The sequence below is a fragment of the Amphibalanus amphitrite genome, unplaced genomic scaffold (genome assembly GCF_019059575.1).
Source record: "Amphibalanus amphitrite isolate SeventyFive unplaced genomic scaffold, NRLGWU_Aamphi_draft 001158F_arrow, whole genome shotgun sequence".
Lineage (NCBI taxonomy): Eukaryota > Metazoa > Arthropoda > Thecostraca > Balanomorpha > Balanidae > Amphibalanus > Amphibalanus amphitrite.
This window is the reverse complement of record NW_024882652.1, coordinates 197,616-221,989: the sequence shown is the minus strand read 5'-3', so window position 1 is coordinate 221,989 and position 24,374 is coordinate 197,616. Positions and strand designations below refer to the sequence as shown.

The 24,374-nt window shown below is 50.9% G+C and overlaps 2 protein-coding genes across 5 annotated transcripts in view; one reads left to right on the top strand and one right to left on the bottom strand.

Moving 5' to 3' along the window:
• Window positions 1–2,844: 2,844 nt before the first annotated feature.
• On the top strand, window positions 2,845–20,391 carry LOC122370664 (patched domain-containing protein 3-like; the record flags this gene model as incomplete). The annotated part of the gene is made up of 7 exons (XM_043346453.1): window positions 2,845–3,045; window positions 12,356–12,487; window positions 14,345–14,491; window positions 15,146–15,312; window positions 17,041–17,253; window positions 18,043–18,249; window positions 18,549–20,391. Coding segments are annotated over 7 exons (2,057 nt in total), but the record flags the coding sequence as incomplete, so codon positions are not given.
• A 263-nt stretch (window positions 20,392–20,654) lies between these two features.
• Window positions 20,655–24,374, bottom strand: part of LOC122370670 (putative polypeptide N-acetylgalactosaminyltransferase 9) — a 129,469-nt gene continuing 125,749 nt past the window's right edge. For 2 of the 4 annotated variants that reach the window (XM_043346476.1, XM_043346478.1), the window contains 5 exons: window positions 24,153–24,263; window positions 23,453–23,581; window positions 22,922–23,072; window positions 22,349–22,578; window positions 20,655–22,145 (listed from right to left, as the gene is read on the bottom strand). In XM_043346476.1, coding sequence (XP_043202411.1) covers window positions 22,929–23,072; window positions 23,453–23,581; window positions 24,153–24,263 — 384 coding nt within the window. In that variant the 3' untranslated portion in view covers window positions 20,655–22,145; window positions 22,349–22,578; window positions 22,922–22,928. Of the gene's footprint in view, window positions 22,146–22,348; window positions 22,579–22,921; window positions 23,073–23,452; window positions 23,582–23,876; window positions 23,982–24,152; window positions 24,264–24,374 lie in introns of all 4 variants that reach the window. The other 2 variants (XM_043346477.1, XM_043346479.1) reach the window with 1 other exon arrangement.

Genomic DNA, 24,374 nt, shown 5'->3' with positions numbered 1-24,374 from the left:
CCCCGTAAAGTAGCTTAGCCTGGGTAGTTCAGACTAATGAACTGCTTCGGTTAACTTTGAATGTTAACCTTTTCTCGGACTTCTACGTGGGAAAGTCAAGGAGGAATATCATAAGGCTATCAATTTTGGTATTATAGCTACCGGTACTTACTGCCACGGGTGGAGAATTGTGCTGGACTGGGGGTGCTCGAGCTCTCCCAATTCCACGCCGGCCACGCCGGCTTGGCTTTGGAGCCGCGGCCGGGCGGCGCGGGTCAAGGTCACCGCTAGGCGGCGGCGGATTTGCTGCGCCCGAGCACCCCCAGCTGGTCACAATTCTCCACCTATGCTTACTGCAATTACGATAGAATATTAAAACATTTGCACTACATTGCTTAAACGCAATAGCTATTGCTGTGCGGAGATATATTAATATCACTGGGAAGTGAAAGACGGCTCTTGTTGACCGATCTTTAATTGAAAGGAGCTCATTTTGGTGCAGACAATATCGTCAATTACGTAAACGAAACACTATAGTGAGCCTTCCTGCGCAGCTTATCGCAAACACTGTACTTTTGCAATCTATGGCAACTCCTTACATAACACAGCAATTAAACAAATATACGATAAAGCAGCCTGCGATTTGTCTTTATGATTCCAAGTAACACTGGAATGTTGACAGCAGTGCTTTATCCAGAATTTGACCAGGGTGTGGTATAGATGGGAACGATTACTAGCAGCTTTGCCTATTTATAGGTAGGGGACGGGTATGGAAAGAGATACGGAATAGGAAATTTGATATGGCCCATCACATTTACCTTGTACATAATTGATGCTGAAGCCAAATGTGTGTTAGATCGTATATTTGCATATGTGTTGCAGATGTCATGGGTTTAGAGTTTCGACCTTCTCCTTACTAGTTTTGTTTTATTTTATGGTCTCTTTTTATACGAAATTTGTCAAATATCTCTGAATGCCTGGCAGAACAGACGCTCATGCTTCATCGGCTGTGAATTATTCGCCCTCATCACTGAACCGGGCACTTAAGCTTTAGCATAATTTATTTTTATGGACAGCATTAGCCATACTCTGGTCCACTTTATTCCATGCGCGCTCTACTCCACTTCCCTGTGATGTGGCAGGTTTCAGCAGTCTATTTCAGCGCTCGGCCACCTGTGACCCCTCGGGCAACTTTCCTGATAATTCCTCCCATCTCCCAGACGAGCAGTCTACTGCCCACTCCCCTTCGGCCAAATGATGAACTGACGGCTCATAAATTGAGGTGTTTAGGAGGTGCGTGGAATTATAACCAACGCATTGTACTTTTAATGTGCGTCGACCGCTCCTCACGCCATAAATTCCGATTGGAGGCACGCACATGCGTGAGCGCCGGGCGGGCGGGCCCGAGGGAGCGCCCGGGGCGCTGTCTGGCCAGCCCGCTGCGGCGGCGGGTCGTCGACCCGAGACCACCTCGTCGGCCGTCCGTCGCACCCCGGCCATGACAGGCGCACTGGGGCGAGCGGCGAGCGCCATTGATGCGGCAGGGCCGGCCTTCGAGGCGTCGTCCCATGGCATCCCGTCTCCTCCGCCGCCTGAGCTCCTCCCCGCCTCGCGTGGTGCCAGCCGAGACCATGTCACAGACGCGGAGCCAGTCTGTCTGGAGCGCTGCAGCACCGTCTCCAACCACGTCACCTAGTCCGCGCCGAGACCCTCCGCTTACTACGAACTCCTGCCGAGTCTGCGACCAATGACCGAGCGTGTCACGACTCTGGGAGCTGAGTCACCCTCCACCGCCGCCTCCGAAGCTGCTCCCCAGCTCAGACACGCGTCATCTCCGGCCGGAATCGGAGCACCTGGGACTGAACCTGCTGTCCTTGGCCGGGCAATGAGAGACCGCGGGCAGCGCGGCCACTGCAGTGCTGCCCAGCGACAGGGCCGACCGGCCTTGTCTGGAATTACCCTGTGCCGTGAGCGCAGTGTTTTGCCGCCGCCTGTCTGGCAGGGATTATCTGTCCATCCGTCGGCGGTCTTGTGGTAGGACAGAGCCTCCCACAACAGCGCGGCCTGGTAAAGGCGCAATCACGCGTGTGCCGGTCTTACCGACACAGGCCGGCCGCCATAGAACGGTACAGATGTGGTGAGGGTACAGAAAACAGGCGCATTTGTGGAGTAGAGAGGGGCCTGTCGCGACGCAACACCCCTGGACAATGTAATCAATGGGTTCGTTTGTACATTGTCCACTGTCGAGTTCCAAAGAAAAAATTGCGAAAGTCTTCGACAGGAGTACAAATATTTTCACTACCTTACGTTATCCACGATAATACGAAAAAGGCATACGGATACCCTGGCTCGGGAAACATAAATCGCAAGGATAAGATTACTTGTCAGCTGGCAAGCGTATAAAGGAGTAGATTCCAATGTTTTGCAGCATTAGTTACGGACAGGTAGGTATTTTGTGCGCGCAGGATGACTGTTGAGTTTCGCGTTATGTAATGTGTTGGCGAATGTCTTCCCTGCCTGTACCTATTAGCTCATACGTTGCGAAACAAACAAGGGTAATTATACTGAAAACCAGTTGGACCAGCTATTTTCTGTCTGCTGATAGCAATATGATGCGTAATAAGAGACTGCATGTAGAGTGCCTCTGCACCAAAACACCAAAAATAAGCATGGTTACGTAACAACGCAACATCCGAGTTCTATTTATGTTGAACACAATTTTTGAGCCACGGGCGAGCAGCATAACAACAGCTGCGGCATTCGTTTACCCCAGCGCATGTTCTTGCAAATGCAGACATCGTACAAAATATTTGTTTGATTTAAAAACAACCATATCAAACCACCTCTCCACCTCTCGCCCGGCAGGTATCGGCATTGACGACACGTTCGTGATGCTGGCGGCGTGGCGCCGGACGCGCCTGCAGGACCCGGTGCCGGTGCGGCTGTCGCACGCCTACGAGGAGGCGGCTGTCTCCATCACCATCACCTCGCTGACCGACATGTTCTCCTTCTGGGTGGGCGCCGTCACGCCCTTCCCCAGTGTGCAGATCTTCTGCGTCTACACCGGTGAGTACCTAACTAGTTATATGACATTCTGTCTACCTGTCTGTTAACCCATGTCAATATTTCCCTTTTTTATCAATTTCTCTGTCCATTTTCTTTTTATTCATTTCCTTTTCATCTCTTCCCTTTTCTGTAGCCTCCCTTCTACTTCTCTTTTTTTTTACCTCTTGCCCCGTTTATATTCTTCTCCACCTTTCAACACACTGCTTACTGGCAGACTTCCAAAATTAGACGTCACTTAGCGGTCACAGTTTTCACGTAACCGCAGCCTAAGAACAGGGTCCTTCGTTGGTGAAGTTACTCGCCCTTGCAGTTTCGACACGGCCTGTCGATTGTAGACGGGTAGGTGCGTGTTATCGTAGCCAGTGAGGTGAGCCCCAAACTGCCGGCTGACTGCTGACGCTGAGTTGCGGAGTTGTTTGTGCTCTGCCTCGTATAGAAAGTCGTCATTTTCCGATTGAAGTGGTGCCGAGTGTCTGTTGTGCGGCGTGCGTGTATGAGGCAGTGTGATTTAGGACGCCCAGCGAGGAAGAATGAAGATGAGCTGACGATATTCGTAACCAGTGGTGTATAGAATTACGTTGAATAATTTTCCCATCAGTTGCCTGCTCAATTGTCCTCCAGTTGTACGGCTACGCTTTTTCTCTTTGTAAATTCAGCATCAAAATAAGACATTTTACTCTTGTGCGGCCTGTCAATTTCTTACATACAATAGCATCAATTGGTTACACACAAATTTGCTTTTAAAAGTTTCTTAGACTCGCCTTAGTGTGAGTGCCTACGCTAACGCCAAGGACCTAATTACGTTGTACGCAGCAAACCGATCTGCAATGCCGCGACCTTGCAAGCTACAACCACCAACCATAGATTGTAGGCTCTGCGCGGCACCTGCGAAACCACTTCCTGGAGTCACCTTGTTGCGTCTCTTACGAGTCAAACGCGTCTAGTACGGTTGGGTGGCTCTCATATACGCACATTTCCGCAGACATTTCCGCTCTCGGATATACCATTCGCGGTATCTAAGATTGAAGACGCAGTTAGGCCACTCGCATACCGTTTGCGATACTCAGACTGCACCCCCGGCACAGTCTGGCCACCCGGACATACCAGAGCGGTACTCAGACAGACAGACTGCACCCCCAGGCGCGCGCCATGGTGCCCCCTCCCTCTGTGATAGTTATACATGGATTGTCCTTGGCTATGCTGGCCTGGTTCTGTCAGGCGGCCATTTCCGACGCCCGTGGTGTCGGTTACGGATGGAGCATACATCACGCCAGATGGTCCGGGAACGCCGAATAGGTGTCTGCTATAGCCGATGTAGGTTCAAGGAGAAACGGTGAGGCGAATCGTGGATATATATAGGTACGGATGGTAATTATGATTCTGCGATGCTTCCTTCAATGGTAGAACCGCAACCATCTGTCATTTTGATGTGGAGTCTACACCATGCAGTAACTGCAAGAAATTTGAACTGTACTAACAATGCTTCCCGTTATTTGTAACATCCGCAGCTGGAAGACATTTGAGCACTCAATGTGTTGCATTGATGGTGTTCTTTACGGCAGTCCAACAGGGGACGAACACCAGTCCCACACTTCCTTACATAGGTGCAACTGGGTTCAGTATTCTGCTTCGGCAACAGTAGTCAAACCAGCCACTTTCGCCATTCTGTTTAAGCGTATATGCAATTCATGAACTTCCCTCTCTGCCGTCTGAGCAGCTTGCTGTACATCATTGTTACGCTGGGCATTGCACTTAAAATGCGTCTGTCCTTGAGGATGTCAGACTAATTTACATATGTGTGTCATGGCCTAGCGCCGGCTGCGCGGCTGGTCAATGCGAATCGCATGGCTGGCGGTCGAATCAGTATCCTGTCCGTCAACGCGCCGTCAACGCTCATTTACACATGCATTGCACGCCATTTCCTATGCCTGTGCAAAGTTTACTTTTTGTCTATAGCTGTCTGACCTCGTATGACCCCGTCTCCGTTTATTTGACCCGACTAACCACATCTGACCCCGTCTAACCCCATCTGAGCCCGTCTAGCTTTGTCTGACCCTGCGTGACCCCGTTTGACCCTGTCCGATTACGTCTGGCTCCCACAGCGTCGATTTATATTCTGCCCTGTCTGCAGGATTAGGGACTGTCTGTGCATGCTCTGCGGGTGTGTTGACCCTCGTGTCTGATTGTCTGGGCAGCCCTCCGATGCGGCTGTCCGCTGCAGAATCGTGTCTGTCTGACTGCAGAGAGACATTTGTGACCTCTGTACCGATGTGGCGGCTTCCTGCGGTGTCGGGTGCTGGACCCAGCAGGGGTAAATGGGCGCATTACGGCCATCCGGCCTCCCGGAGAGCGGTAGGCATGTGGAGCTCTCGGTGCGAAGGAACGGAGAGTTTCGGACCTTTTGGTGCGAAGAAACGAAGCGTTTCATGCTTTTTTGTAGCGAAGAAACTGAGAGTTTCATAAGAGCCTCAGTCATTCCGTTCAGTCCGTGGCTCTGGGCTCATTTGGTGTCGGATTCCCTGCTTGCACCTTAAACGGTTTCGATTGACTCCGAACTAATTTTATGTTACTTAGTTTGAAACCTCAAAGTTAATTAAGGACTGTTTTATTACCAGGTCAATATGCTATCGACAAATTTTGATATGTTTTGCTTCGGAACCCGTTTAAAAGCTTTTAGATGACCTGCTTTTTATAGACGATCGTATCACCCGCACTACATCAACCAGGCACAGGGGCGGATCCAGAAAATCTCCAAGGGAGGGGCCATTAGAAACCAGGAGGCCCCCCCATAATCCCACCTGTTGGAGGCCCCATCTTACCACTTGTTGGGGCCCCCCAAAAAAAACTGCGTCTATTGAGCAGCTTATCTAGCTGTTCAGGCAACATCTCAACATCTGTGCAGGCTTGGAGGCCCTCTGTGCAGGTTAGGAGGCCCTGTAAAAGTGGTCATCTCTGTGAGTATAAGAGACCTCCAAGTTATGAAAAGCTTTACCAATCTTCTAACAAAGAAGTCTTCTCAGCTAGTCTTCTAAGAAATAACTAAGTGGTAGGTAAAAAAAAAAACTCATCGGATTTCGGCCACTTTATTTTCAGGAGGCCCCCTTTTCAGCTTTTTAACTTTTTAACTTTTTATTTTATTTTTGAAAAAAGATCGGCCAAGGGGGGGGCCATGGCCCCCATGGCCCCCCCTTGTATCCGCGCCTGACCAGGCATGGGCAGCTTCCCGTTCCATTATCAGAACCATTTCTGGTCGTCCTTCTCAGTGACAACCGTGATTTGTTACGTTAGATAGCCAAATCGTTATGCGTCCCTGAATAGACGACATCAGTGATATCTATACGGTGAAGCCGATAACTGCATGTACACAGCTGACCTCTATGGGATTTTCAGGCATTCCTGCATGTCAGATGGTATGTAAACATAACATTCCTTGACTTCCAAATGTGTCGTGAAACACAACTTCGCACATGGAAGGCAAGTGCATCAGGTGTTAATCCCTCCTAGTCGCGAGCATGAAATCTTTCCTTTAATGGCACCGATGTTGTCTGTGTGACGTCGTGAATGACGTAAGTGTTTCTGCCGTCTGTGGTGTCACTTGAACGAAATATCATCTGGTACAATATGTCACAACCAGGTTACCGTCGTCACGCTAGAGCAAGATCCAAAACCAATCAGCCTTCGGCTTAAATGAAGGCGAATGGTGATATATTTCTCCTTTCGGTCTCGTCTTCAAGAAGGATCCTTCCTTGCATCTCCGCTCCCCTTCTATTGCGCTGCTCAAAACCCATTCATCAATCGGGCAATAAAGGGCAGACCAGGCCGCCTATGAGGTCTGTGAGCCTGCAGAGGGTATTTCCAAGGGCAGCAGCGGTCAGTCGCCCATGCTGCAGAGCTGCCTCCCTCCCCGCCGTGACCAGCACTCAGGGTCTCCTTCCCACCACCCCGTGCCGGTTACAGAGGGCATGGCGGTGCCGGGGGCAATGTTTGAGCAGATGACGAGTGCCGCTCGACTGCATATGCAGCCGTTTGAGATCCGTGAGCGGCGGGAAAACCGACTTTTTGCTCTCCTGACGTCACAAAACCGCTTTGTTTTCGACGAATACGCGTCGGGCTAGCTTGGAAACAGGGAGGATCATCCGAGTAGCGCGCCGATATGTTGTGTCATCGCTGCTGAAGTGGCGTTAAGCGTTTGTTTTGAGGTGCGCCCAGAGCTGGAGGACCCTTTCCTTCATCCGCATTCGTCCGGCACGCCTCCTGCGTCAATCCTCTCCATTTATTGTGTACGAGCCGCGCGCTGTTTCGTCATCGTCTGACTGACATTAAACAGAAAAGCCTTGAATCCAACTCGACAACAATACTGTCATCATACTGTAGGCAATGACCTCTGAAAACCGGCTGAGACGTAGCGTTTCGTCTTTCCTGTATCCTTCACCTCAGCAATGCAGGGTTCAACCTCCTACCCTCCCCACCCTACTCTGAGCCTGGTCGGCCGGAGTCCGGAGCTCCCACGATGGGTCCAGAGAACGGCCCGGTGCGCTGTTTTCGTCTCTGCGCCGCTTCGTGAGCAAATCTGGCTGTCACGCGGCTGGCGCAGAATCATGCAAGCGAGGATGTTAGTCGGACGTCGCTCTGTTAGGATTTGGCTCCCTAGTGTCTGCCACCGGGTCAAGGAAGGAACATTGCCCCAACGTAACCCGTCTTCGGAGCTTAGCCCGACTAAGCCAGGGCACCGATCTTCGTAAATCCATCGGCCGGGACCAGGGTTGTATACGACTCAATCAATAGCAATCAATTCAATCACGACAAATTTGGGAAACCAATCAAATCAATCAAGTCAGAGCAGTTTTCGGGAATTGATTCAATCGACTCAAACGCGACCATGAAAGGAATCAATCAACTCAATCAAACGACTCAAACCAAGACATACATTAGGTTTTTTGCCCAACCAACTTGGAAAAGTGTCCATAGCAGTCTGGTGTACCTACCTACCTACCTACCTACCTACCTACTTACAGAAGAAACATAAAAATATTGTCTTTAAAATTATAAATTGCCATGCCATTCAAAGATTCTATGTTATAAGGAAGGATACCTAGTGATGGACAGGTGGATCATGATATTGAGGTTCAATGGGTAGAATTGGAGCAGAAGTTTCATTTAATGGGTGCAAAATAACCCAGTAGTTGATTCGCCCCTTAACCCAAATACCACCTTTCACCTAAAAGTTGTCAATTTAATTTTGGCCATATTCCAGCTAAGTCATCAGGCCATCTACCCCATGTAAAGCCCCTGTCTGTCTCTTATGTGAGTTATGCTGAGCTCTTCTGAAATGAACCCTAGACATAATGAACCTAGCTAGGTTTCATGCCACACTGACACCATATGAAAGTGTTGAAAATGTGCTACAATTTTGACAACTTCATTAGGTATGCTTTATGAAGACAGCAGGAAAGCAGGTAGGTACCTACTTACCTGCATAGATGTGTCACTGGCTACCAACAGTATCAACGAAGGTAGATAGGTTATATGTGAAGAATTCAAAACATTTTATTGCAATACAATTTGAAACTGTTAGGACTGGGGGATAGGGATGAGGATTAAAAATATATTTAAAAGGAAATGGAGAGGGCAGGGACTCTGGAACCACAGGATAAGTTAAGGACAAAGGAAGTAGGCGAAAACGACACGGTGCGACTGCGAAAAAACAAAGAAAACGTTTTGCCTTGGTTTTGCCAACAAGTATGCTAAGCTTTTATAAATGCTTATTCTACGTCTTTGATTTTTTTGGTAAGATGACGTCATTGATAATCATGTAGTATGGTAGATTATCATAAAATAAATCGGTTGTACAACACCAATTTCGTTTTAATTATTATTTCATTTGAAATAAAACCACTTTGTAATATTCGGTAAAATATTTTAAGGAAAATGAAATATATTAAATATGTTATGCTTAGGCCATGGAGAAAAGGATCAACAAACGTTCTGCTGCAAATTAAACAATGCAGCAAATTTAGCGAGACGAAAACGGCGCTTTTGTTTCAGTTATTTTTGTAGGGGTTTCAGATATTTATAGAGTTCAGTGGGTTGTTTCAAGGCCCTGGTTGTTTCTGATGAGATGTGGAGATGTGGATTATTAATTAATCACACTTTATTAGTATATAGGGCCTTGCACTTTATTATCTAGATTTAAAAAAAAAACGTTCCCTGCTGAGTGCAGAAAGGTAGGTAGGTGCATCGCCAGGTTCTATCACCAGGATTGGAGCAGTTATTGCAGTTGAAAGTCAAAGTTGGCTGTTCATGTTTAGGCCCTGTTCTTTATTTGGCCATCTACCCCATATTGCAGTTGTGATGACAAGCAGTTTTCAGTGTAGTTTTGTGATCTTTGATGTCATCAATTGGTGTCATTATTTTTCGTCAACTAAAACTTATTTGAACTTTCCATTCAATCGACTCAATCATACGAGTCACTCTAATTTTCGGGAATCAAATCAGTCAACCAGTCGCTAAAGTCAAACGAGTCAGTCAACCAGTCATCTCGAAAAGTCAATCGACTCAATCCAATCAACTCAAAATACGCGTTGAATCAAATCAATCAATTCAATCGACTTGATTGGTATACAACCCTGGCCGGGACTTTGCTTCTGACTGGCATTGTTGCTTTCCGGTTTTCCGTACCGGTACGAGGAGCTGCGTTGTGCGATGATGTAATTGCACGACTCAAGTGCACGAAGCACGGAGGGAATCCAGTATGCGGCGGTTTTTTGACGTTAAACCGCTACCAAACGCCATATAGCATCGTCTTCGTATCTTTTTTTTTGGTCGAAAGCTTACGCAACAGCGCTGCTTAAACAGCATTTGGGATTTGTTTACCGCCGTTTCTTGCTTTGATCGACGCTTCACGTCCTACTGCTTTGATGCAAAAAAAAGTATTTTGTCGGCCAACGATACCTAAATTCAGTCTCGAGCTGTCCTGGCACCTGGCATATCATCGCTAACTGTTACAATGCTGTGGCCACCCTGCTTCCACGTTCCATTGCTCGTCACTCCCTCAGAATGAAGTCCTGCATGTCCGCCACTAGGAGGGCAATCACGCCACCGGGGCTGAGGTCTGCCACGCTTGACCGAGCACCGGTCAGCCCTTCCGACGTGTCTGCCCTTGACTGGGCTGTCCATCGCTCGTTCGAGCACTCGGCCACAGACAGTGGGGTGGGGCAGCACTTCTGCACGAACTTGCCCGGCCGTCTGACCCCGCCCCTCCCGGGCACCCCTCCCCGGACCCCCTCCATTCCCAGGCCTGTCTGAAGGTCAAGGTCACCTGAGATCGAGCCCAACCGCCGTGGGATTGCGTAAGAGGGCGTTCGATTTAGCTCGCGCAGCTTGGGGCACTACAGTTCAGGGCAGCGTTCGGGTCCCCATGAATGAATGGCAGGCGGGTCATGACCCCTGGGGGTGGCCCGCTTACTAACGGGAGGGGCCGGGTCAGCACGGGGTCAGATCGGGGTCAGATTGGGGTCATTGCAGCGCGCCTGGCAACGGGGAGGAGCGCCAGGAGCGAGTACGGGACTGGCTTACGGAGACAAACGCAGGAGGCCGCGGGAATGGGCAGGGTGTAACCGAGACATTTCGGAGATTGGACTACCTGATGCTGACGGATGAACCTACATGGCATGGTTGAACCTGAATGCCTACATGGTTGATTGGTATTGTCTAGGTCATGGCCGATTTGTGGGAGAATATCTATTTTAAAAGAGAAATTCGCCCGCACCGCAAGGAATAGTTGGAAATGTTTCGGGCTCAGTTCCCACTGCTAAAGACGCCTTTTATGACAGGGTGCGGTGGCGACCCAGCATTGCAGACAATCATGTCGCCATGTGGCATGCTAGTTGTGAGAGGCTGTTATACAGTTTTTCAGCCTATTGGGACCGGACAGCAGATAATTAATTCGTTTCGGATTAATAAATAGTTGGCGTTAGACGACGGAAGTAGACGAAGACGGTGAACAGTAAACGATAAACTGATAACACAAAAAAGTAGATAAAGGACACTGGGACTGAATTACCAAACACGCATTCGGCCGTGGACGTCAAACAGCTGAGAGATAAAGGCGACCAGGAGCCAAATTACAGTTACAGCGGTCCCTGGAAAACCTTCACCCCCCTCCCCCACCAGTCCGCCTGACCTTTCCGGCGGCGTTCGGACCAGTTCTCGGACCAAACTGACGGTCCTGTCCCTGACCAGACCACCGGCGGACCGACCTGACGGATGGCCGGTCTAGTGCGACAGCTGGCTCCGGAATCGAAGCGACCGCGATCGCAACTTGGCCATGACGGTGGTCCCCGCGAGCACTCTGTGTAGAATTGATGGGCTACAGAACACGAGCCCAAGTTGCAGCGCGGTCCTCCGATGGCCAGAAGCCTGAATAGCCTGATGAATGGCTACATTAGTGACGGTAATTATGTGTGTATTCTCGCCTGTAGTGTCTCATTAGGCGCAGCTGTCCGAAGAAGTGGCGTTCGAGGTAACACCGCCGGCGCTTGCACCACATGGGTGGCGAAACTGAGAAGGGAGGTCTGTGCTGTGGACAGGCCTTCACTGGCCATATGTCGCCTCGCCCGTGTGAGGGCCGTGGACAGCCGTGGACACCCGTGGACGCCCGTAGATCACCGAGTAACGCAATGACCCGCTGGGACACGGCTTCTTTGCCTGTCGCTTGCCGCTCAGACTGTTGTCATATCCTCTCCGGTCTCTGATGTCACATCCAATGCTCGCCGTCGTTCAAGGGCGATCGATGATGTAGCATGCCACGATGCCGTTGGGTACAAACGGCTGTCAACAGGCTTTCGAACCCTCAGGGATAGCTGCTACGGCAAGACGAACGCTGGTCGTTCCGACGTGTTTTCCTGGGCGAAGAGGCTCGCCCGGGTGTGCTTAATAAATTATGAACAGCTGCTCGTACGTTGCACGCCGTTGCAGTATTGATTTCAGTTGACGTCATAGCCCGTTAGCGGGAACTCTCATATATGCAGCCATTTTGTTGTCATTAAAACACGTCTTGGCAATCCTTTGATATTTTAGGCTACCGTTAAAAGCCAACTTGTAATAAACGCGACTGCCAGCTTGCAAGCAAAGCTCAGTTTTGATAACATTGTTGTGAAGCCCCGGCCGGCAAAATAAGCCCGTGGCAAGAAGTCCTCATGCATCACGTGACGAATATTCGGACGTTCTGATTCATCATGACGTCAAAAAATTACGAAATCGTCTGTAAACATCTCAGGTAACCATGGCAACCCCCTTTGTTCCGTTACAGGCATGTCTGTGGTGTTCACCTACCTGTGGCACGTGACGTTCTTCGGCGGCTGTATGGCCGTGTTCGGCTATCTGGAGGAGCAGGGTCGTCATGGAGTGACCTGTCGTCCCGTGCTGCCCGTCTCCCAGTCAGGTGAGGGTCTGCCGGACACGGGGATGGTGACGGGGCGGGGTAGGGGGATATAAGGAGGGGAGGGACCACCGGAGTGGGCAAAGGCGCAAAGATGAGTCGGGAAGGGACGGGCAGGATAGTTCGGGACTGGCAGGATATGCCCGTACTTTACCCCGATAATTATTTTTTATCTCTATTTCATTGTAGTTTGATTCCTTCGTTTTTTTTTTCATTCACTGCGCGCACCCACTGTCTCCAAGCATATTTGCGTCTATGTAAACATCCTACCCGTCATCCTCCAATGCACAGAGCTCTCTCATTCTCCGTGACCCTCCTTCTACTCGGCTTACCTGACTCGAGTTTTTGCCGTCACGATGTTGGCTATACAATAAAGAGCCATTAAGCTGTTGTGGGATTATGTTCATCTCGCAATAGATGGACGATGGAGGCTGGCGAAAAGCTTACACCGTTTTCCATGTTCGTCCTCCCCAGCCCCACCATTATGCCACTTACCCCCACCCACCGTCAAATATAAATCTATGCAAAGTGAGCGCTGTGATACATCAGCATCATTTAGCTGCAGCTTCTCCCGTCAGGACGTGCAAAGCACAAAGGGATCCCTTCATATGATGGACTGCCCCTGCGAACATACCCACTCGTGTAATTGTTCACAGATTAATGACGAGACACCTTCCACATAATTAAGTACCACCTTTAAATAACGAATTGATACCGAAGCCTACGCATATTAAGAAATGAGGGCCTTGATGTGCGTACGGGCGACTGCCAAAGACCACCCTGTACAAGTGGTGATAAATTCCGGTAGGTATGATGTTCCCCTCTCATCCCCCGAGGCAGTGCCTGTCCCACAGGACCATACGTTTGTAAAGATCCTTGAGCTATCTCTTCGGACCGTACAGGAAGTTGGCTAATGATCCATTTCTATTCAGTTCGAGCAAGTTCCGGAAACCATTCATTTAATTCATTATGCACATGCAATTCGAGCAATTGTTTCGTAATAGGGTGAACGGTAAGCGTTTGGAAGAAACGAAAGAGCTGTCGATTCCTGGCACTACCTACACTTTCTAACCATATCTCCGCTAATTATCCCTTACGGCCTTGTCGCATGCACCCTAAGAAGATCATACGCTCATAAGAACCACTTCAGTACTTCATTCATCCAAACTCCTACTCTCAGTCGCGTTTCCGGGACATTTCATCCCCGCCCTCGCTCGATTTCAGTACTCCATCGCACCCGTTTCTTGATCGGCATTCCCGCAGCCTTGTCTGCTCGCACGTAAACGAGCTACCATCGGGCACGGGGGGCGATTCGGCTGATAGGTGTCTGGTGGCGGCCCGGTGACCCGGCTCGCCGACCCTGGCCCGTGGTGCAGTCGAGGTCACGGGCGCTGCGCCGCTGCACTGTGGCCGGCCGACCGAGCGCTGGTTCTTGCAGCTGTGAGCGCAAAAACTGGCACCCGGGACGTCCGGCCGCGTCACTGAGGGACCTTAGTGTCGCCGCGATCCTGGCACGTGCCGATGAGCCCCGTGTCCGGGTGGGTGGATTGGGTCACCTGGCCAGCCGGGTAGGTACCAACGGGATGGTAAGTTGTGCAGGTATTTTACACAGACTGTTCGACCATGTTCATTCGTCTGTGTGGGTGCAGTGCACCCTTGTGGTCGCTGTTATGCATTGGAGCGGAGAATACGAGCATATCCGACTGACTCAAACAGGTTAATTGAATTCCTGCCTTCTCGCCTGTTGACTCGGGAAGGTAACCACACTGAAGGTACGTTGTAGTCACGAATCACGTATTCCTCGACCCATGACGGTCCTTGTATGTCGCAATTAACAGTTTACATTTATCCGATTTACAGAGGACAGAGGGTGCTGGTACCAGCTCTGCTGTTCCGGAGGAATCTCCAAGTCGGACCCATGGAACGAGAAGGACAATAAGGATCACATCATCATGGTCTTCTTCCGGGACGGCGTGGCTCAACTCCTCAATATCCCGGCCATCAAAGGTACGCGTCCTAACTGGATCACCAAAAGAATCATGATCCCTTCACACATGCATATGTTCAGCCAACTACAGTAAATAACTTCAATTTTATTGCTGAAAATTAATAACAAAAATTAAAACACGGCGCCCATCTTCAGTAAATGTCATTTTGTTTGATGCACGACGCCTCCGATCTCCTTAGAATAAACCGACGAGTTCCAAAAAAATATAGGCTCACAACGTCTCCGATGACCTCATCTATCGGTATGTAGTGGCTACAGGTGTTTCAGTAAGCACATCTGAATTTAAAATCACCTGGATACACGAGAAATATCTTACAAGTCCTCTGACGTGCCATCAACGCAACACCTGTAGATCTGGTTTCCTTTGCATACCAAATAACAGAATGCATTTGCTGGCTGCACTCGTGACACAAACTTGTGAAAGCTTCCGACTGGTTGCCGTAAATATTTTTTTTTATTTGTAAATTATCCCAACTGTCGCTCTTGAATCGATGAATTTCCACATTTAAAACCCACAACACAGTGGCTGTATTTCGCACCGTTATAAATAAACCGATGCTCGTCAGCATCCTTTCAAGCTAGTTACTTTGACCGATTCCCTGCACTTCACTTCATCCGGCCGTTGCTGTCACTGACTCTGCCCTCCCCCACAGCGTTCGTCATCATGGTGTTCCTGGTGTACCTCGGCGTGGCCATCTGGGGCTGCACCATGGTCAGAGAGGGTCTGGAGCGACGCAGGCTCTCCAAGGACGACTCGTACTCAGTCCAGTTCTACGACGTCGAGGATCTGTACTTCCGAGAGCATCCGTACAGAGTACAGGTGAGGAGGTGCCGCCTGGTTTACGCTCATCTCACTCAAGCAGTGGTGGTGGATAACCTTTCGTACCACCGATACCTCGGTCACTGCTCTTTAGCTCAGTTGGAGATAACGCATCGGTTGAAGTGCCCTCGAACCCCAACGTGTTCTGGTGTCAAGAAAACTGCCTCATCTATCAGTCAATAGTCCACTTACAAAGCTGTCATGTAGACTGCTCATCGCCGTCGTATGAACCCAGCTGGCTCGGCTGTCACAGTACCGATCAAGATACGCACGGTGACACTCCCTGCATGGACACACCTGCCATTCAAACAGCCAGGTGCGCCGTCCAGTGACTGTCTGTGCCATTAACGTTCCTTCGAGCCCCGGGGCATAGCGACGGCCTGTCAGCGGACTGGAAAATCCCGCCCGCTGTGACCGAGCCCTGAGCGTATGCAGTTGCTGTCATGATAGCGGTAAAGTGCAGTGAAGGGGAGGGGTATGATGACCGCACCGGCGACGTTCAAGGAGGGGCGTCATTGATGACACTGGCCGGCCAGACGGGTCATGCAGCTCACGTTGTACCCCGCCACGCCACCGTCTGCGGGAGGTGTGTCTGGGTCAGCCCTGTCGGCGCAGATGCAGGCATCCATAGCTGTCAGCTCTGAAGGTGCGGCTCGTAACATTTCGACGCGCTAATGCGTGAGAATGGGCGGGACCTTAATGTTTATAGTTGGGGACACATGTCGTCGGAGGGTATGGTAAGCTTAATTGAAGAATAAAACTGACCAGATGAGCATGCTAATATGCGTCACATGCTAGGTTAGTGTTGCTTATAAACATGGCGGTATACCTAGACAAGGCAGCAAATTAAATAGTCAATTTTTACTAGTTTTTTTTTTTTGGTTTAGATGCCGCTTAGGAAGTTACCTATCGGTATTTTATTAGCGCATGCAACAATGACAATTGAAATTGAAAGTGTGCATATGCATAAACATATGTGCAATGTGCATTGTGCAATATTGAGCATCTTATTAAAAGTCACATCGTTATTCATAACCGCCACTCGTCTCCATGAGACTGACCGTATATAGCCCCCAAAGTGCCTCCCATGTTGCTATCGGCACGCCAGTAATGCATTCAGAACTCGCTGCTCAGTTTCACTTTTCATAGATGTCCTCGCAATGACCAAGGACAGACCCAGAGACCAGGCATGCGAGGCCCGTCATTCAGAAAATTCGCGGTCCTCATTCACCTGTCAACGAATCGAAAAGGTCACGACACTCGCGCTCCTGTTATGGAGTTCGTCAGGCTTCGCTAGTGCGAATTTGCATCAGGTTTTTGCGGGAATCTCCCAGACCCCAGTCGATGTCCATTGGTTTCCTGAGCACGTCTTGTCCCGCGTCTAGCATGAGGAAGCCTTTGGCATAGAGGTGTGAATTATCAGAATAAACATCACGTCAGACATTCCTTTACGGTGCCACTTCTTCGTCCGTGTACGGCACCGCGAGAGACCGGATCTCGCCGTCTGGTCAATCCGGTACTGTATGAAAATGTGTGCTTCCCTGCTTTGGAAACTCTGCCGTACGCCTTGCCAGCTAAGTAACATATTCGCTCGTTCGTGATGCATCGCACCCGAAGAAAGCATCCATAGGCCAGGCAATACGCATCACTGCCAGTGGGACCGGTCAAACGTGAAATCAGACATCTGCATCCTAGTCTCTAACCCCGCTTTTTTGTCTCTCCCTTCAGGTGATCGTGCAGGGCAAGATGGACTACTCCGACCCGGAGGTGCAGCGTCAGGTGGAGAAGCTGTTGCAGACGTTCGAGAACTCGACCTACATCGAGGGCCGCTTCTACACCGAGTCGTGGCTTCGGGACTGGGTCAGCTTCGTGGAGACAAGCGCGCCCATCCTCAACATGAACGTCAGCACGCCTGAGCTCTGGCTGGAGGGATACAAGACGGTACGTGGTGGTGCGACGGGTCAGCTTACGTGCATTTTAGGCGCAGTTTTGAAGTAAAAAATCGCTTGATAAGCATTCCTTTTGTATTGTAGTAAAACCAAGAAACAATGTGAAGATGCTTTTTAACTTATTGGTAAACGAAAGCTCATTCTAAGCGCATCTTGCAGAAACGTTCCTTAGAGTTATTGCCTCTGCAAAGATAAAACCGTCTTCTATCTGAACATGAGACCTGGCACCGACTACCGTTCCCCTTGTCATTCTAAAGTGCCCTCAATCTCGCACGGCATCTCGGTCCTTGGATGTCCTCGTCTCCAGCTACCCCATTAGCATGTCCGCCGCTGACCCGCGGAAATCCCGAAACTCCTGCCATCCGCCGACCCCCATCACATCCCGAATTCGTGCCACGAGCCGTCGTGGGTGGCACGTGACACGTGGCCAGACTGTCCCGTGTGCAGACAGACCATTTTAAGGACCACTCGCAGCGATGGGCCGTATTGTAGCGGGCTTATCTCTAACTTACCGGCATGCTTATCTCCATCTAAACTCTCACGAGCCACATAAACAAGGCGCATTACTCATCCCGCCTGTCAGGCGCGGTCCCAAAGCGCGCCATTTCCTGATTCTCTTCTGAATTTGAATGAAGCAAGCAAGCGATGAGACGATCGGTGAGCCTTGAAGTCATCATGCCACAACTCGCATAAATTGACGAATCGTGCATGCACAACGACTTTTCGTCTATCATTCACCGTCTTATCCATCAGCTAACCGAGAGTGTTTGCTGTTCGGCAGGCGTTCCTGGGCGGCTCCAGCCCCATCACACTCGACACGGCTTTCAACGAGAAGGGAGAGATTGTCGCCAGTCGCTTCATCATCCAGACGCGGCACATCAACAACACGCTCGAGGACAAGGACATGATGCTGGAACTGCGCCGCATCTGCGAGGAATCCGAGCTCGAGTGCTCCATCTTCCATCCGCTCTTCGTCTTCTTCGACCAGGTCAGGACCCGGGAGAATGTCCGGTGTAGGTATAGGCAACACGCTGAGTAAAAGTCTAAAAAGCTAGCGTCAAACCATGACAGTTAAATGGCGCCCCAACATTGAAGCTTTATGGTGCTGATCCGAGGCAAAGTCGAGGTCGGTTATTTATGTTCTCCCAGAAGTTGGAAGAGCTTTTGCCAGCTTTCTGTTTCGACAAATCTTCAGTCTTGTTAGGTTCTAAACAGTAACCCTGCCTAGCTGGTTCCATCGGTAATCTGCACCGCCCGCCATAACGTTCTTCTTCTCTGTCTCCACAGTTTGTGCTGGTGCGCACCGTCTCCATCCAGTCCATCTCGATCGCCGCCGGCATCATGTGCGTCGTCTCCCTCATCTTCATCCCGAACCCGGTCTGCTCGCTCTGGGTGGCCTTCAGCATCCTTAGCATCGAGATCGGCGTCATCGGCTACATGACCCTCTGGGGCGTCAACCTGGACAGCATCTCCATGATCAACCTCATCATGTGCATCGGATTCTCGGTGGATTTCTCGGCGCACATCAGCTACGCGTACATGGCGGCGCACGGGAAGACGGCCGATGAGAGGGTTCGTCTGTGCCTGCACGCCCTTGGTCTACCGATCCTTCAGGGAGGCTTCTCCACCATCCTTGGCGTGGCCACGCTGTACTTTGCACCGTCCTACATCTTCGTGACGTTCTTCAAGACGAACTTCCTGGTGATCTTCTTCGGCATGGTGCACGGCATCTTCCTGCTGCCTGTGCTGCTGTCGCTCTTCGGGCCCGGCTCCAACTGCTGCGGCGGCGGCCACATCCACGTCGAGCCCACGGAGGTGAAGCCGAACTCCCTGGCGGCGCTGCCGACCGCTGACGGCACGTTCTACGTCAACGGCGGCGGCCAGATCGTCACCCTGCACGGGAAGGCGGGTGAAATGCCGCCTCTGCGCATCCCGCGGCCTCAGTCCAGCCGAACGTCGCGCACGGACTCGTCAGTCCGGCTCACCACCGGGGCCTTCACCGTGGCTGAGGAGTCGCCGCCATCGCTGCCTAAGGTGGATCAGACCGCCCTGGACAAGGACCTCGGTCTGGGCACCTCTGGCGAGGACAGTATCGAGAGCAGCCTCTCCAAGGGCGCCTCCAAGAGCGCAGCGTCGGCCAGCGGCGGCCGACGCGCGCATCGCACCAAGTCGGCGCCGCTCTCGCTGCTAGAGATGTACAACAATACCGGTTACGTGAGCGACGACGAGACGAGTAGCCCTCGCCGGCCGCGCGGCCACCGCGGCGGAGTGAAATAACACAGCCCCGGATAGCTAGACTACCAGCAACCGAGAGCTAGTCAGCCGCCGGATTCGAGCGGCCCGCCACGCCGCGCCGGTGGCGCCCCCTTTACAGGGCGGGCGCTACAGATGGCGCCAGTGTCACCCGACCGACCTCACCAGGTGGTCAACAAGGCGTGGCACAGCGCGGCTCGGGCGCTAGCCCTGATGTTATGTGTTGTCGCTCGCTGCTCACTCTGATCGCTTTGTGTGAGCCTGTTCAGTCGCGACCTCGAGTGAAGCTGTGTCTCTGTGAGCGAGCAATGATGCACGTTGGCGCGTCCATCATCCGGATCACTGAGGGACCAAGCCACGACAAGTACATGTCGCGCCGTGACCTCGCAACGCCGGACGTTGCGAGACATTGAGCAAGCTGACGGCGTGCCACTTGCCAAACCGCAGCGCCAGTGAGCAGACAAACCTGTGCTGCCATCTATGCGGATCGTCGCTCAACCGAGAGACAGTGTATGACCTCGGCCCGCTGCCTCGCGCAGCTTCACGGACATTTGCGGGTGCGTTTGCTAAGAGTTATTCATTGCTGTGCTCGTGTGTATCATTCTCTGTCGTGCTGCCGGTTGCCAAACCTGCGCATTTCACCGTATGTTGACTCGTGAGTGGCTACCAGACGTACCTCTGGCCCGAGGTCGCTCAGTCGTCCAGCCACCGTCAGGGGCCGTGTCACCAGTCACCGCCGGCGCTGACGTCCTCTCAGTGACGTCATCGCCGGCGGTGACGTCACTGGTCACCGAGTGGTGACGTCACAGGTCATCAACCGCGGTGACGCCAGAGTACGTATCGCATACGCGGGAAATATATTATTTGTACAGTCTAAGCGGCGACTCTGAACTGAGAGACCCCCGGTCTTCAACGTTTTTTTCCCATAAAGAAGAACTGCTTACATTTTCATCGTACTACTGAAAAAGTGAAACGTTCGTTAATTAGGCACCTCTGTTATCTTGTTGCTATTTATAACTGGATTATGTAATCAATAAGACCAGATGAAACTGCAATTCCAGAAGCTGTTTTTTAAACTTCTTATTCTCCGTTATTCATCCCCACAGTGATACCCCGTTGTCCAAAACAGAAACACAATAATGAGCTGGAGAAATCTCCACAATTTATACGCATCATCGGCGTCACGACCAACGCAAACCACAACACTGGCGAGGCCGAACACTGTCTCTACATATGCAGGTGCTCGAACAAAGCACGCCCCAAAAGGCAGCGCAACAGGCCACCAGCGAGGTTACACAACTGAGATACGCTCCGGCATTCTAAACAGGCCTACAGATACACTCAATTAACACAATGCATTGTCTCTAAAGTTGCCGAGGTACACGACTCGGGAACATTTCAGAAAATCCTTATTACAAAACCACGTTTCGGTGGAATGCTCTCAGAGGATCCTATGCGTGCACCGCTTGATATGGGGTTTGGTATGTACGCATTTGACGGCTCCTGCGTTAACTGCGATATGGTAGGTCCTGAATGCAGATATATTCAAACAGTCGACATCAGTCTGCAGACACATCTCAAAAGAGCAGCTACAAATACAGAGCAATTCATGCACCGAAAATGGTATAGAAAACAACGAAAAATTGACTTTAATACCTTACAAAGTCCTTTTGTAACACAGAAAGGGTAGAAACCTACTAGCAATGTCTAATACAAACAAAACTAATACTTCGAGTCGCTCTCTTTGCGATATAATTTCGTAGATCCTGACGGTCGGCAGCCGAGTTGAGCCGCCCTGCAGCGGACGCAGAGCTGCTGGCGGAGGGCCCATGCGGAGGGCCCGAAACCTTCTATCACAGCTGAGACAGAGCCCCCTGTCGGGTGCGGTCCGGTTCCGACCGGCTCGGTCCGGTTTGACCCGGTCAAAGGTGGTGACCGCACCGCCTTGTCCTCAGCCACACACACGCAGACACGCATACACATACCGTGATGAAAGACAGCGCGCGGTCCACGGACCAACGGCCCCTCCGTCCCTCTCTCCTACCCTCCCGCTGAGCCCCGACCCATACTCTACCCTGAGGCAGCACGAGCTCACCCATATCTATATGCTGGCCTTCTGTAGGTCCCAACACTCAACACCATCTTCGCGATAACTGGACATACTCTCAGGTTACCCCAGAAAACCCAAACTATCCCCTTCTGACTTGACTGAATCAGCGCTCACCAACCAAGGGCGACAACAAACCCAAGCCAAACAAACCTCAGGCCAGCTGAGTGAATGACAAACAGCACACTTCGTCCCAACAGCCCCACAACACACAAACACCCAAACACACGGCTACGCAAGCACCTTCTCTGCGTCCTGATCACCTATGAGTCCTTCGAAACGCACCGAGTCCGGAATGACTGCATGCCTCACAGAGTCCAAGCCTCAAAGAGTCCAGGCTTATGGTAACAAGTCCAGGTCTCGAACAGCCACAGCTTCCGACCAGCTCCAGGGCACAACAGTGCAACCACCGAAACGAGTGTCACTGTGCAGTGAAAGCGTCACTCGCTGGTGTCTTCTGAGGCAGCACTAGTTTCAGTAGTCGGGGACAAGCCCCACGAGGCGAGTGACCACAGCAGTGCTACCTGTAGGACGAGAAATGAATCAGTGGGGTTCTCTTTGAAACACGATGTCCTGCAGATGCTTTTTTTTGTAGCAACAGCTTCGAGCGTCTGTGATATATGACACACAAACACGAGTAAATAATCGTCTTATTGGGCGTATCTCTCATAGATTAAGGTTACAAGCTAAACTTCCCTCTGCACAGCATAAAGTGTGAGTAACTCACCGTCGTCTTCCTGAGCTGGTCGGCCCCACGCTGTCACATTTCCCGTAGACTGGCGACTGGCTTCGAAGATGACTGGTAACACAGGACACATACGCATACTCGTCCATACACTCGCACACACACTCACAGGGGCCGGCGCGGGGCAAGCCGGAGCCCATACTGTCCTTCGCTGAGTTTGAGTGGCCGCGGAGCCACCGGTACCCCTACTACGCCAATAAATAGTGAATACACTGAAAACGGAGAAGAAAGAAAAAGTAAACACACAAGCATAAGAAAGGCAACACGAATAACGACGATGCCTAGAACGAACGGTGTGAAAAGAGCAAATTACTCGTAAATGCAAAACTCAAAATGTACAGGCACTGCTTGAACCAACGCTACCCCCATAGAGCCTTCTGTAATGAAAGACAGAATCTGAAAAAAATCAGCCAAGATTGATAACAAACGTTAATGCGGTTAGATATCTACATTGATATGAAAACTAATGCATAATGTTCTGTTCGGCCTGCCACATGTAAGAGCTGATTTACAGTCAACGGCAGCAATAAATTACACACATAACTACGCACTGACCGTTACGTTACGACAGTTTTGACTCGTCGTAGTTCTGGAACGTCCAGCGTATCCGCTGGTCAAGCGGCGAGCACTCCTGCATGGTGAGCTTCTTCTTGTCTTCGCTGATGCCCAGACAACGCTTACTCGATCCGTGCTGGATGTAGTGCGTCTGGGGACAAAAGTGTAATGCAGCTAGTTAGTTGAGATATGGGAACATGTCGACGAAGGGGTCATGATGAATCCACCACGGTCAGAAAAAATCATGTGGAACTCAATTATCAACAATGTGTTTCTCCATCGTTGTTATTGCAAATCACTTATACCAAATCATGAACCTCAAGTATATACCCGATCAGTCCCCCTTTTCTAATACAGCATTCACCGTTCTGTATGAATGCAACCAACATCTAAACGTCTTAAAACCGCCGAGTATGTAGTCTCCCAAGTCGCCTGGGAGTTGGAGGCTCCGTTGGAGCCCGGGAGTTGGAGGCACCCTGCCCCGAAATCCCAAACACAGCTCCTTCTCAGCGAATGTCGCTTCTTCCGCACCTTGGGGTCGTACGTCCAGAACTGGTTGCCCTTGGAGCCGTGGCAGGGGTAGAGGACCACCTCTGACCCAGAGTAGTCCATACAGGCCTCGTCACGGCGAATCTCGCCCTCCTTACTCAACATCCAGAACTGGTGCGCGGAGAGAGACGGAGGGCGGTCAGTGTGGTATTTGGGCATTGTGGGTTATAGGGCGACATTCAGAAGTGAACGACACAACAGGTATTCCGAGTAGTAAAACAGCGATAAAATTAGCTGTTGCTCTTGCCAAAATCAGGATATCATTGGCCCTTACTGCAGGACAACACAATTGTGGCGATTGATTCAAGAGTAACATCAGTTAGGGCAAGAAGAAAAAATGAGCAGTGAAAAACAATATAACTTTATCACTTAGCACACGTTTCTCGAGGTTCACGGCAAAACGTACCTGATTTCCGCCTTGTTTGTGGCACGGATACGTCCCCACCGCCTTATACATATCCTTGGGGTCGCATGGAGAGTCCACGCAAATGCCCGTGGCCAAGTTTCGCACCTAGCAAGAACATCATGAACGCCTCACGTAAGAACACATTCCTTACGGTACAGCCACCGCGACTGCTGCAACATTTATACCGAATAGTTCGTGATTGACTGAGTTTCTGAGCTCTGTATAGATGTCGCTGGCGTCGCGGTGGCTGCCGGTCCATTTTCTGCAGTCCCGTACCTGGTTACCACCCTGGTTGTGACAGGGGAACAGACCGACAGGTTTGTGAAGGTCCTGGCGGCGCGCCGCGGAGTCCAGACACGTGCTGCCGCCCAGCGCCAGGTTACGGACCTGGGGACGCCAGAGGTCACGCTGCTCAGGACAGGGGTCAGGCTGTGCCGCTGACCTCGGGAGCATGCCCGCCAGCTCTCAGAGTTTATGTACAAGAGGCGTGTTGGTAGT